Source organism: Petaurus breviceps, unplaced genomic scaffold (assembly GCF_028583685.1).
Source record: "Petaurus breviceps papuanus isolate PSGF00001 unplaced genomic scaffold, PetGlider_PUasm1.0 176, whole genome shotgun sequence".
In the NCBI taxonomy this organism is placed as follows: Eukaryota; Metazoa; Chordata; class Mammalia; order Diprotodontia; family Petauridae; genus Petaurus; species Petaurus breviceps.
This window is the reverse complement of record NW_027185771.1, coordinates 17,473,872-17,491,166: the sequence shown is the minus strand read 5'-3', so window position 1 is coordinate 17,491,166 and position 17,295 is coordinate 17,473,872. Positions and strand designations below refer to the sequence as shown.

Sequence of the window (17,295 nt, the reverse complement as noted above, 5' to 3'; positions counted from 1 at the left end):
GAAATGATCCTTTTCTAGCCAACTGATGAGTATGAAAGGATTCTTCTATTACAATATAGGTCAGGAATTTCTCTATGAGAATATTAACTCTGTGTGGGTGCCTCTTTGCAGGTCATTGCCAATCTGTCTGCTTGTGATAGACACAATTCTGCCTCCATGGTTCAATGCCTTAGAAACAAATCCGAGGATGAGATCCTGGCCATTAACAAGGTATGTAAGTTGAGAAGCAAGGGTTCCAGTACCAAGAAGAGCTGCCCAAACAACTTAGGGCAGGGCTGGACACCCAACCTTTATCAGGTAGAATTGGTGAGGATCTTGGGAATGTCACTGTCTTAGCCTCAGTTTCCCCCCTATTAACTAGATGATCTTCAAGGATATCTCCACCTCCAAAATTCTATGTCTGAAAGTTTCTTCTCACTCTGATGTTCTCTTTTCTAGAATCTCTTCTACCATCAACATTCTGTGCTCTCATCTTGTTTATGTGCTAAGGTTCCTTCTATTCTGGAAATACTATGTCCTAAGAATACTTCCATCATTCTGTGTTCTAAACATTTTGGGTTCTACACTTTTTCATTCTCTAGTCTTACAACCCTTCTCACTAAAAAATTCCCTAGGTATAGAGTCATAGTGTTAGAACTGGAAGGATCCATTTTATTCTGATTCTAATGTTCTGGATTCCAACACTATTTGTTCCAAAATTCTTTCCATTCCTGATATTCTACTTTACAAGATTTTTTTCCAGCTATAATGTTCTATGCTCTAACATTCTATAAGCTAAGGTATGGACAATACAGCTAGGTGGTGCAATGATTAGAATTCTGGGAAAACTGGGGCGGCTAGGTGGCATAGTGAACAGAGCACTGGCCCTAGAGTCAGGAGCACCTGAGTTCAAATCCAGCCTCAGACACTTAAAACTAGCCATGTTACCTTGGGCAAATGTAGCAGCAAGCACCCCAAGCATCCTCAGGGTTTGCTGCCAACACTGGTTCTTGGATCTGCTTTGATAAAAGAAAGCAACTCAAAATGGGTTAACAAGTTTACTTTAATCAGTCAGACATATATCGTTTACCTTGTTCAGGGGGAAAAGGTCAGCACCCCGAACTTCAAAGTACACAGGCAGAATTATCAAGACAGAAACAGATCAAATAGACAGCTTTCCAAACTGTCCAACCATTACATCCATACCAAATTAACATCTGGGTTTTTCAAAGTCGGGGGGGGGGCTCTGAACAACGGCTTCCCAGAATCCAGATCAAATCACAGAACACTTCTCAAAGTGAGCCCCAAAACAAAGCCTCACATCAGGGCTTATATAGCCTTCTCCTGGCTCAGAGAATGTAACAACCTTTTGGACCCACTGGCCAATCAAAAAGTATCTATTGAAAAACAAGCCTCCCACCCCAGGTTCCAGGTGCACTTTAGTCTAGGGGCAGGAAAGATCTTTAAATTTACATTCCCATTACAGCAAGTCACTTAACCCAAATTGCCCTCAAAAAAAAAGAATTCTGGGAAAACTTACCTAAGGTCAAATCTAGCCTCAGATATTACCTGTCATTTAATCTGTTTGCCTTAGTTTATTGTCCATAAAATGGGGATAGTAATATCACTTAACTCCCAGGGTTATTATGAGGATCAACAGAGGTAATATTTGTAAAGTGCATTTGTAAAAGTACAGTGCTGGGCACACAGTAAGTACTAAATAAATATTAGCTATAATGATAGTGGTGGTGGTCCCTTCTAGTTGCAACATTCTATTTTCTGTCACCTTTCAGATCTAACACCACATTGATCTTTGGAAGAAAGAATTACGGTTGTAGAAAGACTCTATCCCCTGGAATTGATAGCTCTCATCTAAATGTTCCTTTCCTAAAAGCTATATTTTATGTATTTTATCTCATTTCAGTAATTTTGCAGCAATCATGTACCATTAGTAGTACAGTTATAATGTCATTCCCAACTTAGTAGTAAGTGTTAGAGCCAGGTTAAGTATTAAAACCAGCTCTAATTACATCTGACTGTTCAGTTGTTTTTCAGTCTTATCCAACTCTTTATGACCTCATTTGGATGTTTCTTGGCAAAGATACTGGAGTGCTTTGCCATTTTCTTCTCCAGCTCATTAAGAAACTGAGGCCAACACTGTTACATGACTTGCCCAGGGTCACACAGCTAGTAAGTGACTAAGACCAGATTTGAATTTAGGAAGTGAGTCTCTCTGACTCCAGGCCTGGTGCTCTCTCCACTGTGCCCCCTAGCTGCCTCTACATCTAATTACTCTCTCCATTAGCGAGATTGACTCTCCTTCCTTCATTCTGAAAGCTATTGTTTTTCATCCTGACTCAGCGATAGTTTTCTCATCTGGAAAATGAGGGGATCAGACCAGATGATCTTCTAAAGAACCTTCCAGCTCAAAATCTGCAATCTTATGAATATCCTCTGTCAAAGCACCTGTGAGGTCATTTCATTTTGGCCATGCAGATGCCAAAGAGATGGGATGAGAAAGGATTCCTGACTTTCATTCAAACCAGATCCCCAAATTCAGATTACTGAACACTTTGGGGGCTCCATTCCTTTCTTGCCTTGTCTCCTATTACTTCTCTATAAGCACTCTATGCTCTAACCAAACTAACCTGTCCTCATTCTTCTAAATATTCCTTATCCTCTCTTACCTTCATGCCTTTGTTCATGTGTGTCTTATGTCTACAAAGTCTTCCCTTCTTATTATCATACTGGTTTATGAAGTGACTTTCTCATAACAATCCATGAGGTAAGGGAATGCAGGAATCATCATTCCCATTTAATAGATGGGTAAACCTCTGAGGTCTCAGTGAATAAAGAACCTGACCTGGAGTCTGGAAGACCTGACTTCAAATCGAGCCTGAGACACTAGTTGTGTGACCCTGGACAAGTCATTTAACCTGTCTTTGCCTTATACTACTGGAGAAGGAAATGGTGAACCCCTCCAGTATCTTTGCCAAGAAATCCCCATGGATAGTATTGGTGTGACATGATACACAGGGTCATGAAGAATCAGACACAAATGAACAACAACCAACCTCTGAGCAACCTGGAGGTAGTGACTTATCCACTTCTCCAACATTATAGTCAATGAACAACGGATCTGGGATTCAATCCCAGGGGTCTCCCAGTTTTCAGTCCAGTCCTCCTTCCTCCCTCACCCTGCTGCCTCTTATAGCCCTGCTTTGTCTGTTGAATTCTTCCCCATCCATTAAAGCCCAATTCTGATGCTCTCTTTTAGGAGGCTTTATGGGAAAAGATCTTGACAACAATTTAGTCTAATTCCCTCATTTTGTAGGGGAGTAAATTGAAACCCAGAGAAATGTAATCTGCCTAAAGTTACAGAATCTGTAACTGGCCTAAAAATCAGGGTTCTCCTGTTGTGCATTCCAGAAGCATTTCTGGAGCAGCTTCTGTTTCTGGCCTGGGGGGCCACAAAGTTTGGATAATGGATAGGTCCAGGATGGAACTACCCTTCTTAGGGAAGAGGGCTTTCTGCCATACATAGGTAACGTAACCTAAGTACTTAAGAACCTAAGTGGACGGGAGACTGTGGGGGATTGGGCTCATAAGCATCCGCAGTGGAGACTCTGAGGAAGGGAAGGGTCTTTCTGGCCATATCAGAGAAGGCTTTGTGGAAGATGTGGTAGTTAAACTGGCTCTTGAAGGAAGTGAAGAATTTCAACAGGTAGCAATGGGGGAAAAGTCATTTTAGCCACATGGAGTGGAGTGAGCCAAGACAAAAAGGTATGGAGCCATGGTTTTCTTTTAGTCTGCATAATATAAAATAAAGCTATAAAGGCAGAAGAGTGGGCTCTGAATGCCAGAATGAAGGGGTGGGGGGTTTTCTTTGAGTAATGGAGAGCCATGGGTTTTTTTTAATGCAGTGGAGAGCCATGAGTAAGTCTGAGATGAGGAAGGGGTGTGTGTCTGTGTGTCTGTATGTGTGTGATAAATTAGAGGGGGAGCCAGGGAGGCCAGTTTAGAGAGGGGACACTATGTGATGCAGTGGGGAGGGCAAGACCCTAGAGTCAAGAGAACCTGAGTCCAAATATAACCTCAGATATTTACTACCTGTGTGACCCTGGGCAAGTTACTTAACTCTCTTTACCTGCAAAAAAAAAAAAGAAAAAGAAAAATAAGAGTCCAGGTAACTGATAAAATATGTTTAAAATAGTATGGTAACAATGAGAATGATGAGAAAGTCATATACAGAAGGGAGACTATGGAGACAGACTAGCCTTTTCTTTTTTTTTCTGCTTCTTTCTTTAACGTTTAAAGATGATCCCTGCTATGGTTGATGGACAGTTCTTCCCCAAACATCCTGAAGAGTTGCTGGCTGCAGGAGAGTTCCACCATGTCCCTTTCATCATTGGTGTCAACAACCTTGAATTTGGCTGGGTTATACTTGTGGTAAGATTCTAGCATGTTCTATTCTGTGCCAGCTCTTTTCTGATCTTGACAGTTTATGTTTCTGTAACGAATCACAGACTTTTTGAGTTTCTCAGTTGAAGGAGAATCCTTTCTATAACTTACTGGACAAATGGACATGCAGCCTCTGCTTGAAGACCTCCAAGGAGGGAAAGCCTACTGCCTCCTGAGACAGCTCTTTCTACTGTTAGGCAGCTCTCGTGGTTGGACAGGGCATCATGATATCAAGCAGAAATTTATTTCTTTTTCAACTTCTACCTGTTGTTCTCATCTCTTCCCTTAGGGCAAATGGCATCAGTTAAATGCCTCTTCCAGGTGACCATCCACCAGACAGTTAAAGACAACTATCATGTTTGCCCCTGCCCTAAGTTTTTCCTTTAGCCAGCAAAACCCATTCCTTAAACCCATCCCTATATGGCAAGACCTTGAGTCCCTTTTCAGCTTATCTATTTTCTGCCTCAAATGTGATGCCCAGAACTGGACAAAAGTTTCAGATATACAGCCAGCCCTTCCTCATAGCCAGGACTGGGGATTCAGCACCCCTGCCATCTGGAAAATCCATTTAAAAAATTTTGACCTGCCTTTTGTACCAGAGAAGAAGGCTGAATTATTATGGTATTAAAGGATAGCATATGTTCATATTATATAGTACTATATATTTTATATATTTTTTAGTTTCTAAACTTTTTCTGTGTCATCTGCTGACATTTGTCTGTCATCTGTGGCTTCAGCAAAACTCCCCCAAAATTCCCATTTAATTTCTTATGCCAACCTGTAATATATTGAAACCATGATGAGGAAAATCTCAGTGTGGAAGGGACAGCTGTAGCCTCCCCAAGGGCAGAGCACAAAGGGACTCTCATCACCTTATCCTTGGAAGCTGTGCCTATCTTAACACTCCTCAACATCACGTTGTTTTTAGGTTGCCATATTACCTTGTTGCCTCCTTCTGGTTCACCTCAATCCCTAGATCTTTTACAAATAAATTGCTGTCTAACCATGCCTCCCTTATCTTGAGATTGCAAATTCAATTTTTTTAAATTCCAAGTGTAAGACTTTGTCTCATGGGGTGGCTAGGTGGCACAGTGAGTAGAGCACCGGCCCTGGAGTCAGGAGGACCTGAGTTCAAATCCAGCCTCAGACACTTAACACAAAAACTAGCCATGTGACCTTGGGCAAGTCACTTAACCCCAATTGCTCTCCAAAAAGCAAAAAAAAGAGGACTTTGTCCCCATTAAGTTTGATCCTAGTGACTGTGGTCAGTATAATATTCTAGCCTGTCAAGTGTCTTTTTTGTATCCTGACTCCATGATCCAGTATGATAGCTGGCCCTCTTGACTTTGTATAATCTGTAAATTTGCCTTTTCTAAAATCAGAAAAGTTACCCTGAACAGGCTGCCCTGAAAGAATCAGAAATGATTCAACCTTTGGTTATTTTCTCTCTGAATGGCTCATTTCAAGCACAAATCTGCTTGGAAGTATAGGAAGAGAAGCCCAAGCTAGGTCTTATTCCCTTTTGCTTAAAATATCATTTACAAGTCTCTTTATTTTATTTTTATTTTTAATTTAAAAAATTTTTGGAAACAATTGGAGTTAAGTGACTGGCCTAGGTATAATGGTAATGTAATTTGAATTTGAAGATCGCTTTGTATTGGCAAAGGTAACAGGTACTTAGCACTTAGTAATTAATCAAGCCTCTGTTAAAGAAACAGAAGGTGTGATCCCTTGTTGCTGACATAAAAGGAAGGAGTTGGCTGAAACACGAAGGAGCCAATGCCATCTGTATATAAGGAGAAACTCTGCCTGGGAGAGTCAGATCTTCTTGGAGCAAACTTCCTGGAGGCAGAAGCTGCTGCTGCCAGGGAGGCTAAAGAGGAAAGGCCCCCTAGGTTGGAGAGAATGATTTTGATTTGGAGAACCTGGATGAAGTGATTTTGATTCTGGGAACCAGCCGAAACTTCTGCTGAGTCTGAGGGTCAGCTGGAGATGCTGAGGAGCTGCTGAGGATTTCTGAGGGCCAGCCTCAAAGAGGAGCTGCCAAAGACCGAGGAAGCATGACTGTGGTGCTGGTACTTTGAATGAACCTGTTTGTGGCTTTGTTAAACCTTGTCTTCCCTGGAATGGAGACTGCAAAGGATTTAAAGTGGACTGGATGCTGTGAGCTTCAGCATGGAAGTATATGGAGAGCTGAACAAGGACCTGGGTGCTGTCTGCCTTTGAACCCAAGTGACAGTTTGATGAATCCAGGTAGGATCTGGGACCGTGGAAGGGTATCCAGGGAATCTGAGGGACCACCCAGAGTCAAGCTGAAAGAAGACTTTACTTGGATACTGTGTACTGACTGAGAAATTGCAATTTACTAGTGACATAGGGATGGAGGGTTTGTGTATTTTCTGATGATTGAATAGTGAATGATTAAGGATGATTGAATGATTGATTGACTATATGAGTGTACTTTGTGATTGATGACAGAATAAGTGACTGATTGTGTTAACTTAGTGTGCCCCATGAGTGGAGAACTTTGACTATTGTACTTTGTGTCCCTTAAGGAGGCAAACCTCCTTAAGGATGATTGGATGATTGAGTTACTAAATGATTGTTCCACTATGGTGAAAACTACATGGCTATTTCTATGATAAGTTGTTGTGAATGCTGTATTTTGATTTTCTGTGATAAGTTGTAACACTGTGAATGCTGTACCTTGATTTACTGTGAATGTTTTGCTCTGATTTGTTATTGAATAGAGTGTTCACTATACTGTGTAATCAAAACCTTGAAAAGCTGTCCACAGCAGCATTCTTCTGGAAAGCTGCTTGTGCTTGGCTTTACACTAGGTTTCATATAGCTAATAAGTGTCTGAGGCTGGGTTTGAACTCACATCTTCCTGACTCCAGGTCCTCTACTGTGTTCACTGTGTCACCTAGCTGTCTCAAGTCTCATTATTTTATACCTTTTTTTTTTTATTTTTGCAGGGGGAAGGCAGGGAAATTGGGGTTAAGTGACTTGTCCAAGTTCACACAGCTAGTAAGTGTTAAGTGAAGTCTTGTTATTTTAAATAAACAGTGAATAATACCAGTTGACATTAACATAGCACTTTATAATTTCCAAAAAGATTCTTTCAATGTACCCACTGTGAAGTTGGGATCATTAAGGTGTTTATCCCCATTTTGTAAAATAGAGAACTGGGGCTCTCCAAAAGGAAATGATTTAACTCTATTCACACAGCTGGAACTAGAATCTGGACTTCCTGATGTCAGACCAGATATCTGTCCTATGGACTTCAGGCCATCCTATCTAAAGGCCTTAATTTTTTTAATACATTAATTTTAAATATGACATGATATTCACAACTATTTGTCTGCTGTCTCCTTTAATATATACATATATAGTTGGTGTATTTACATTAGTCAGAAAAATAGAATTCTACCTGCATCATTTCTAGCATAACGTAAGCATCAGACATTGTCTAAGGGCACTGGTCATTATGAAGAAACAATAGCCATTGTTTATTTATACTGGGCATTGCCCACCATTTTGCTGGCCATTTTCCAAAATATCCTGAGAATTGTTCATTTTGCATGGGGCATCATTTAATAATTGCTAAAGAAATCTATAGCACTAGTTCTACCTTAAAGGGTAAAATGACTTCTTTGGATTAGATTTGTTTAAAATATATATAAATTTCTTAAAGTTCTAAAGATGATTCACAGTGTGCCACTTTTCTCTACACAGGGAATGGACATTCCTGAATTTAAAGATAAAATGGATAAAGAAACTATCCAGTCATCATATCTAAGTCCAATTTGGGTGAGTTAACCAGTTAATAAAGCTATTTTTTGGTAAGGGCCTACTATGTAGCAGGCACTGGGCTAAGCACAGGGACAAAGTGAAAGAGTGCCTGCCCTCAACAATCTTATATTCTATGAGGGAGATACCCTGCACATCCAGAGATAGATAGAAAACACACACAAAGCAAATTGTGGGGAGGACTATGGAACTAGCAGCTGGAGGAGGAAGGAGCCAAGAAAGATGGTCTATAAAAGATACTATTTGAACTGAGTTTCACCAATGCAAAGGCATGGAGATGGAAGATGGAATAGGAAGTGTGAGGGACAAGATTTGCCTAACTGGTTCACAGATTATGTATATTTTATTATATATACATTATATATTGTGTATTATGTATATATACATATATCCACAATATACACATCACAGACTAAATGGGACCATGTTGCTTAAAACTCTAACCAAACAGAAGAGTTTATATCTAATCCTAGAGGTAATGGGCATCCACCAAAATTTACTTAGTTTTGACAGGAGAGTAAAATCATCAGATCTGTACATGGAAAATCACTTTGGAAGATGAGTGGAGGATAATTTGGAGTGGGGAGTGATCTAAGGCACAGATCATTGAAGGAGGTCATTGAAATAGTGTAGGAGAGAGCCAATGAAGGTCCTTCCACCTTCTGAGTGGAAGGGAGTGGAAAGGGACCTGGAGACCCCCTGTAGCTCTATGCTTTCCTTGAGCCCCACATCCCTTCTACCTCAGGCCCAACAACGAATTGTCTAGTATCTTGAGGAATTTAACCCAGAGAGTATAGACCCTGGTGAGCAGATGGTATAAAGATCTAATGGGACTCAGGACCTGTGAACAGCAGGCAAAGTAGCTTGGGCTTATTCCTTGTGGTTGTTTAGTTGATGAGTCATGTCTGATTCTTTGTGACCCCTTTTGTGAGTTTTCTTGGCAAAGATATTAGAGTAGTTTGACATTTCCTTCTCTAGTTCATTTTACAGATGAAAAACTGAGGCAAACAAGGTTCAGTGACTTGCCCAGGGTCACATAGCAAGTAGATCTGCACAGAGGGCAGATTTGAACCCAGGTCCTCCTGACTCTAGGGCCAGCGCTTTATCTACTGTGCCCCCTAGCTCCTTTGCTCATTCCTTATAATCAACCAACAAACATACCCAAGCAATCCACTGCCAGGTAAGTTCCTTTTTCTGTTACTCTCTCTCTTTCTGGGTCTCCTATAGGGTGTTCCTCCTGAACTTGGACATTTGATGATAGAAGAGTATTTAAGAGATACGGAGGACCCAGGAGAACGTCGAGCTCAATTCCAGGACATGATGGGGGATTTGGTCTTTGTTATCCCGGCCCTCAAAGTGGCCAAATATCAACATAGTGAGTAGTGCATGAACCCTTTTCAGAATCAGTGTAAGAATGTCTCTTTTATGCAGCAATGTGTGTGTGTTACCCATTCATACATGCAGAAGGAGGCTCCTGCTTCTTGCTTTGCTGTCACAGCCTCCAGATTGGTTACACCCCTCTTCACCTTCCTTCTTCCCTCCTACACCTGCCTACCCCCAGCAGGACTGAACTCAGTGACCATGCTATACAAATAATAGTAATAATAATAATACATAATAACCCACATTGCTATAAGCAGACGCTCTTAACATTTCTCTGGGTACGCATCATGGACCCCTTTGGCAGTCCAGGGAAGCTTAACAGAATCCTTCCAGAGTGATGATGATTTCAAGTGTATAAAAGAAAATACATGGAATAGAGAATCAATTATATTCAAATTAAGTTATCTGAGTACTCAGCTAAAAATAAATCCAAGAACCCCTGCTAGAGCGCTTTATTGGCATAAAACACTTTCCACCCATTATCCCCCTGGATCTTCACAACAACCTCATCCCAGTGGATAGAACATCAGAGCTGGACTCAGGAAGACCTGAGTTCAAATCCAGACTCAGACACCTTCTAGTTTCAGTTCTATCCTCTAGTTGTGTGATCCTGAGCAAATCATTTAACCTCTGTTTGCCTCAGTTTCCTCAACTATGAAATGAGAATGATAATAGCACCTCTGTCACAGAGTTGTGAGGCTCCAGCAAGATAATATTTGTAAAGCACTGTAATGGAAATGGGAATTTGAAGATCTTCCCTGATCCTCAATAGACTTTGGGGGAGTTTGAAGACCTCCCCTGCTTTGAAAGTAAACTCTGCCCCCTAATAGGCTGAATGTAATCACATGGAGCCTGTGGTGGGAGGAATTTGCTGAAGGGAAACAAAGACCACAGGAAGCTGGTAGTCAGAGCTAGTGAAATGGTAGGGGAGAGAGGGTACTCATTAAGGAGATAGAGAGGTTTGTGAGTAAATATTGATTTCATATTGATTTGTGGGAAAGCTGAAGGATGCTGTGGCTCTCAGCATTATTATGGCTTCTGAATATCTTTGGTGCTATAACGGAATCAGCTTACTGGTTTGGGGATTTGGTTTTCTGGTGTCTAAAGAAATGTTTCAGTTCTATCCTCTATCTGGAGAATCTTGGTATATTTTGCAATCAAACGTCATGCAACACTTACAGTCATAGTCTTTATCATGATCATGGGTGCTGTAAATATTGCATTGGCACAACAAGCACTTAGTACAGCATTGGGCACAAAGCAGGTGCTCTATAAATGCTTATTCATAGAGCAGCTATGGAGCACAGTGGGTGAAGTTCTAGGCCTGGAGTCAGGAAGACTCTTCTTCCTGACTTCAAATCTGGCCTCAGACATTTGCTAGCTGTGTGACCTTGGGCAAGTCACTTCGTGCTCTTTGCCTCAGTTTCCTCATCTGTAAAATGAATCAGAGAGGGAAATGGCAAACCACTCTAGTATCTCTGCCAAGAAAACCCCAAACGATATCACAGAGTCAAAAACAACTGACAAACTGGACAACAAATGTTTATTCCCTTCTCCCACTTCAGATGGAGTAGACAGACTAGAGATTATTATCTCCATCTTACAGTTGAAAAACCAGCCTCAAAGAAGTAAAAGGCTTCCCCCAAGGTCCTGTAATCAGTCAGCAGCAGGGCCAGGATTCCAACCCAGGTCCTTTTACTCCAGATCGTAACACTTGTCCTGCCGCAAAGCATCTCTCAGACAGTATTTGCAATGGGACTGTCCTTTAGAAGCTCACCTGTTAAAGTTCAGCTACCATTGCCCCCCCCCCCCCCAAAGGGGGGAATCGGGCTGGGGCCCCTGGCGTTTTTTGTTTTTCTGTGTTCGATGGGTCAATAACTATGGGCATTTCTTATGTTTTCCTAGGTCCCAGCTCTCCAGTCTACTTTTATGAATTTCAGCACCGCCCAAGTATACTTAAGGACATCACACCTGATATGGTGAAGGCCGACCATGGTGATGATCTGCGTTTTGTCTTTGGAGCACCTTGTAAGCAATGGAGAGAAGATGGAGAGGGAAGCCATGGGTTTAGATGGAGGGAAGGCAATAATTGTTATCATGGCTGTTTTGCAGAAGAGGAAACTAAAGTTCAGAGAGAAGAATAGATTTATCTAATATCACAAACTTAGCAGGTCCAGCTGCAAATCCAGTGTTCTTTCTGGCCTACAAGGTTCCCCCAGGAGGCACTGAATAAGGGCCCAACTGCCTGAGAAAAGTTTTTGTTTTTTATTCTTTCTATTTGTATCTACAACCCTTGGAACAGTGCCAGGGATAAAGGAGGCAATGAATAGTTACCTGGTTGACTGAGTGATTGGAGATTAAGGTCTCAGCCTTGGAAGTTTCCTTGATTGCTCAGGTGAACTGAATCAGGAGGTTGAATCAGCTTTTCTGTTCAATTCAGTTCATATGATTAGGCACATCCAGTAATATACAGAGCCCTCTGTTCAGCTCTGGGGAAGACACAAAGATAAATAAGACACAGTCTCTGACTTCCTGGCATTTTCCTTATAAGGGAAGATGAGGCAGGAACACAAAACCACCTTTCAATATGTGTGTGGCCTGGTGACCTCAGCCAAGCCCTCACCTCTCCTCTGATGTAGACCCTAAGTGTCATACCATCTCATCCTGGGGGACAGCAGTCCTTGTGCTTCCATAAATCCTACACAGAGGATCTGTCCAAAGTACTGGAAGCCTTCCCTCCCTTCTTTCTTTTCTTCCTTCCTTCTTTCTCTCTTCCCTTCCTCCCTTCCTTCCTCCTTTCCTCCCTTCCTCCCTCCTTCCCTCCCTCTCTTTTTTCCAGTTATTCTTGATTCATTTTCTTCACCAGTGCATCCATCTGTTGATTGTTGAACAAGTCTCACATTTAGCAATCTTTGGAGTTAGTGTTTATTGATGGTCTCAAATCCATGTTTTTGACCATCTTCTCTCCCTATTTTCCCCTCCTGACTCCTGTCCTGGCAGAACTGGAAGTCCAGTTTATGCATTTATCTATGTCATGACATGCCATGGCCAATGAAACCATGACCTTATGGGCCAGCTTCTGCTGCTGAGCCTGTCTGCACCGCCCCAGGCAGGAATCCTGAATAACAGGCACTGTCTGGGGCAAGGACCATAGGCAAAGACTTTACAGCTACCAAAATTTGTGCTATGATATTTTAGATTAGAACAATAATAATTATTATTACAAATAACATTTATAATCATGCCATTATTATAATTACACACAATAAAATATTCTATTACATAATTATAATACAATGTATAGTTTTTATATCTAATACTTTATTATATTATGTATTATTATAAGTATATAATAACAAATATAATAATGACAGCTAGCCTTTATGTAACACTTTTACAAGTTGAGTAAAGTGCATACTGTAAATATTATCCCACCCCCTTTTTTTTTTTATACTCCCAACAACACTGGCCCACAGGTGTTATTATTGTTCCAATTTTTCAAACAAAGAACCAAAGACAGACAGTGGTTAAGTGACTTGCCCAGGGTCACTCCTCTAGTCAATGTCTGAGGCTAGATTAGAACTTGGGTCTTCTTGATTTCCAGTTAAGCTGCACCACTTTGTTTTTGGAGGAGAGATTCAGTCATGGAGTCAGACAGAGTAGACCAAGAGAAACCATGGGAGGTCCTGTAGGAGGGGAGTGAGAAGAGGGAAACTATTGGAGGAAGATAAGGTCAGTGACAAGATCAGGGCTGACTGGGAGACTGAAGGAGAGGGGGTCTTGGGGTCTGCCCTTTGACCTTTACCAGTGTGTTCCTTTTTCTCTTCCTAGTTTCAGAAGAGGCAACAGAAGAAGAAAAACTCCTGAGCCACAGGATAATGAGCTACTGGGCAAACTTTGCCCGTCATGGGTGAGAGAGCTGGCCCTCGGGTTCCTGACAATTTCCCTGTGGGTTAGCGCTTGTTTCTAGGCACATAAAGGGTTCCCACTTGCATAGAAGTTCCCTGATTGAAATTTTTTCAGGAAAAAAAGGTTCAGGCAAGGTCTGGTGAACAAGTATAGCCCTTCCCCAAGTTCACGGCCAGGGTTGGGGCAGGGGGTACATGTTGCTCTGGCAGACTCACTCTACACTGGGCATCTTGAAAGGAAAACAAGAAAGATCAGCAACTCTCTTAGCCTTCACCATCACCCTGAAGTCTCAGTGACTTCTCTTCCCCCTTGGGAAGCATTAGGACAGGTCGCAGTGGCAAGAGCCTTGGATGTGGAGTCCATAGAGCCCATCTGAAGTTTTCTTGGCAGAGATACTGGAGTGGTTTGCAATTTCCTTCTCTAGCTCATCCTATAGATGAGGAAAGAAAGGCAACTATGATTAAGTGATTAGCTCAGGATCACACAGCTACTAAGTGTATGAAGCTGGATTTGAACTCAGGTCTTCCTGACTCCAGATCCAGCTTTATCCACTATACCACCCAGTCTTCTTACTGAAAAGGAGTCCAATGAGATGAGTTCAAATCTTTACTTGTCTACTTATTCCCTATGTGAGTCTTTTTACTCTTTGGACTCTCCACCCTGGGTGTATTAGAAAGGGGCAGCATCAAAGGTGAATACCAAACTACTTAAGGCTGTGTCAACAATTCTCTCTATGGGTGCTATGACTGTCAGCTGACACCTACCTGGGGGCCCCTTCCTTGACTCTCAGGATGAGCAGGGGGTGGCTTGTTAGACTTGCCAATGCAGTGATCCCTTTCTGGCCTAAATGTTTGGTTTTTCCTCCCAGGGACCCAAATGGTGCAGACCTTCTTCACTGGCCAGCCTATGGCCAGAAGGAAGAATACCTGCAGCTGAATTTGCAGTTGTCTGTGGGCAAGAACCTGAGGAGGGATAGGTGGGAGTTCTGGACCAAGACTGTGCCTCAAAAGATGAAGGAATCACAGGCTGAAAAAGCCCGGGTGGAGTTGTGATCTCTAACCATAATCATTTTTGCAATTATTGCAGACCAATAACACATAATCATTTGCTTTGAGTAGTTCCTTGGTCTCAGCTGAAGAAGAGAGCAGTTTTGAAGGAAATACTTTGACTCTTGGTCATTACTGCTATGAGAAAAGAATGTAAATGATATCCAGAAGGAAAAAATATATTAATATACTGCCTACTATGTGCTAGCCTAAGAAATGATTTTTAGTAATATCATCTCATTTGAAAGGGACCTTCCAATTCTGAGACAGAAGGAATCTGATGAGAGCAGCCAGACCATCCTGTCTGTAGAGGAAAAAAATCCCTAGTTCACTTCATAGAATTATAATGGCTATGGCTTCATTTTTTGTCATTGTATCTCATGGGCACTTGGTAAGGAAAGAGTGATGATTAACTGAATGATTTACAGCTGGAAGGAATATTAGAAATCATTGAACAAGAATGAACTCTGAGGCCCAGGGAAGGGAAAGGACTTGTCCAAGGTGACACAGACACTAAGCAGCCAGGTCCTCTGACTCCTAATCCAAAGCTCTTCTTAGTACACTGAGCTGCTGCCATGATCTGGAGAAAATATCAGATATCTCTGTGCTACTTTGTCGATTAGAAAGCATATTCCAGACAACATTTATGTGTGGAAATTGTCCCCCCCCCAAAAAAAAAATTCTAAATAATCCAACATGTCAATCGATTCCTTGCTTGCAAAGGAGCAACACAGAGACAATTAGTATCTCTGAGCCCAAATTCAATGTAGTTCCTCTACAAGGTTTCTTTTATATGGGAAATAAATTAGCAAAATCAAAAGAAATGTTTCCTTTATTCTGAGTGGTTATGCTAACAAGATATTTCACAATAACATTACATTTTACTAACAAGATACAGGCAAGGGTGTGCTGGCAAATGTTTAATAATCAACTCTGAAAATCCCACAAGACAAACTTTTAAGTTATACCATTCACAGTTTCTCCATCACTTTCTTAAGTTTTGAAATCAACAAAACAATAACTCAAATCCTAATTCATACTGGATGCCAATTTTGAGGTTTAAATGCTTTTGCTGAAAATTTAACAACCAGGTCTGGTACAGATTGGCTTTAGCATATCCCTGGGATACAGGGATATATGGTAGTAAAAAAACTTTCTTCATTAAGAAAAATCAAATATTGAGTTCTTAAAACTTTTTTTGTCACTGAGAAGGTTCTGATTAAGAAAATGAGACATAGTTAATATAGGGTTCAATTGATCAAGGCAGGATCCAGGTGATATAAAGTTTAAGGGGAGGTAGCTGACTGGTCACCTCACATTTGGACCCTCAAAATAACCTGCACTTTAGTTACCCTTGCCTCAGTGGGTTTTTTTGCCACTCCAGCCCATCCTTAACTCAAATCTGATGACATCAATCCTAATGTGATAAACTCTAGAGATTCCCTTTACTTCTAGGATCAAATATTAAAACCTCTGTCTAACTTTTAAATATCTTCAGAATTTGGACCCTCCCCACCTTTTCCTACACTTTACTCCCTCTCATGGCCTCTTTGATCCAGTGACATTGGCCTCCTTGGAGTTCCTGTAACAAGACACTCCATCTCTGGGCTCTGGGCATTTTTTCTGGCTGCCCCCATACCTGGAAAGCTCTCCCTCCCCATCTGCACCTCCTGGCTTCCTTCCAGGCTCAACTAAAAACTCCCTTTTTGCAAGAAGCCTTTGCTAAGTGCTCCTTAATGCTGGTGCCTTCTTGCTGTTGATTACCCCCAATTTGCCTTGTATATATGTTGTCTATCCATAGGTATTTCCAGCTTGTCTCCCTTCATTAGATTATGAACTCCCTGAGGACAGTTTTTTACCTCTCTTTGCATCCCCAGTGCTCGAGTGCCTGGTGCATAGTGTGTTTCTTTATAAATACTCAACTCCTCACCCACCAGCTATAGGGTGTCAACAAAATCCTTTTGTCTGTTGGAATGTCTTTTTCTTTGTCAACTCAGTGGGAATAATAAAAATGTCACCATCGAACTCTCTGAGTTATTGTCAACACCAGAGAGTATCCAAGCTGATCCAGGGGCAGCTAGGTGGCACAGTGGATTGGCACCAGCCTTGGAGTCAGGAGGACCTGAGTTCAAATCCAGCCTCAGATCCAACTATATGACCCTGGACAAGTCACTTAAATCAATCGCTTAAAAAGAAAAAAAAAACAAAGCATGTCTGATCCAACCCACTCATTCTACCAAAAAGGACTCAAAGGTCCAGAGAGTGTGCTTCACCTTAAGTCATACAGCTAAAAAGCAGTTGTTCTGAGGCTCTATCTCAGGTCTGTGGGCTCCAAGTCCTTCACTCTTAAATGTGTCATTTGAATCAAACTTCACTGTCTTCCACTTAAGCAAGCGCTTCTTTCCAAGACAATTGCAGTTTGCTGGGAAAATAGAAAGAAGAACAATGCTTATCTGTGAAGAGCACTCTATGCTTTATATCCTGTTTGGATGGATGTTTATTCACTATAGTAAATAACAATAAGAGTAATAGCTAACATTTGTGTAGTTCTTACTATGTACCAACCACTACACTATGTGTTTTACTTCTATCATCTCACTTGATCATCACACGAACCCTGTGAGGGAGGTGCTATTCTTATCCCCATTTAAGTCATGAAGAAACTGGGGTAAACCGAGGTTAAGTGACATGTCCAGAGTCATGC

At 41.4% G+C, this 17,295-nt stretch overlaps 1 protein-coding gene across 3 annotated transcripts in view; it reads left to right on the top strand.

The window, feature by feature from the left end:
- Nucleotides 1–15,415, top strand: part of LOC138159448 (pyrethroid hydrolase Ces2e-like) — a 31,513-nt gene extending 16,098 nt beyond the window's left edge. For all 3 annotated transcript variants that reach the window (XM_069085813.1, XM_069085814.1, XM_069085815.1), the window contains 7 exons: nt 112–210; nt 4,297–4,428; nt 8,179–8,253; nt 9,481–9,628; nt 11,542–11,664; nt 13,468–13,546; nt 14,414–15,415. In XM_069085813.1, the coding sequence (XP_068941914.1) occupies nt 112–210; nt 4,297–4,428; nt 8,179–8,253; nt 9,481–9,628; nt 11,542–11,664; nt 13,468–13,546; nt 14,414–14,597 (840 nt within the window). In that variant the 3' untranslated portion in view covers nt 14,598–15,415. The remainder of the gene's footprint in view (nt 1–111; nt 211–4,296; nt 4,429–8,178; nt 8,254–9,480; nt 9,629–11,541; nt 11,665–13,467; nt 13,547–14,413) is intronic.
- Nucleotides 15,416–17,295: the final 1,880 nt, after the last annotated feature.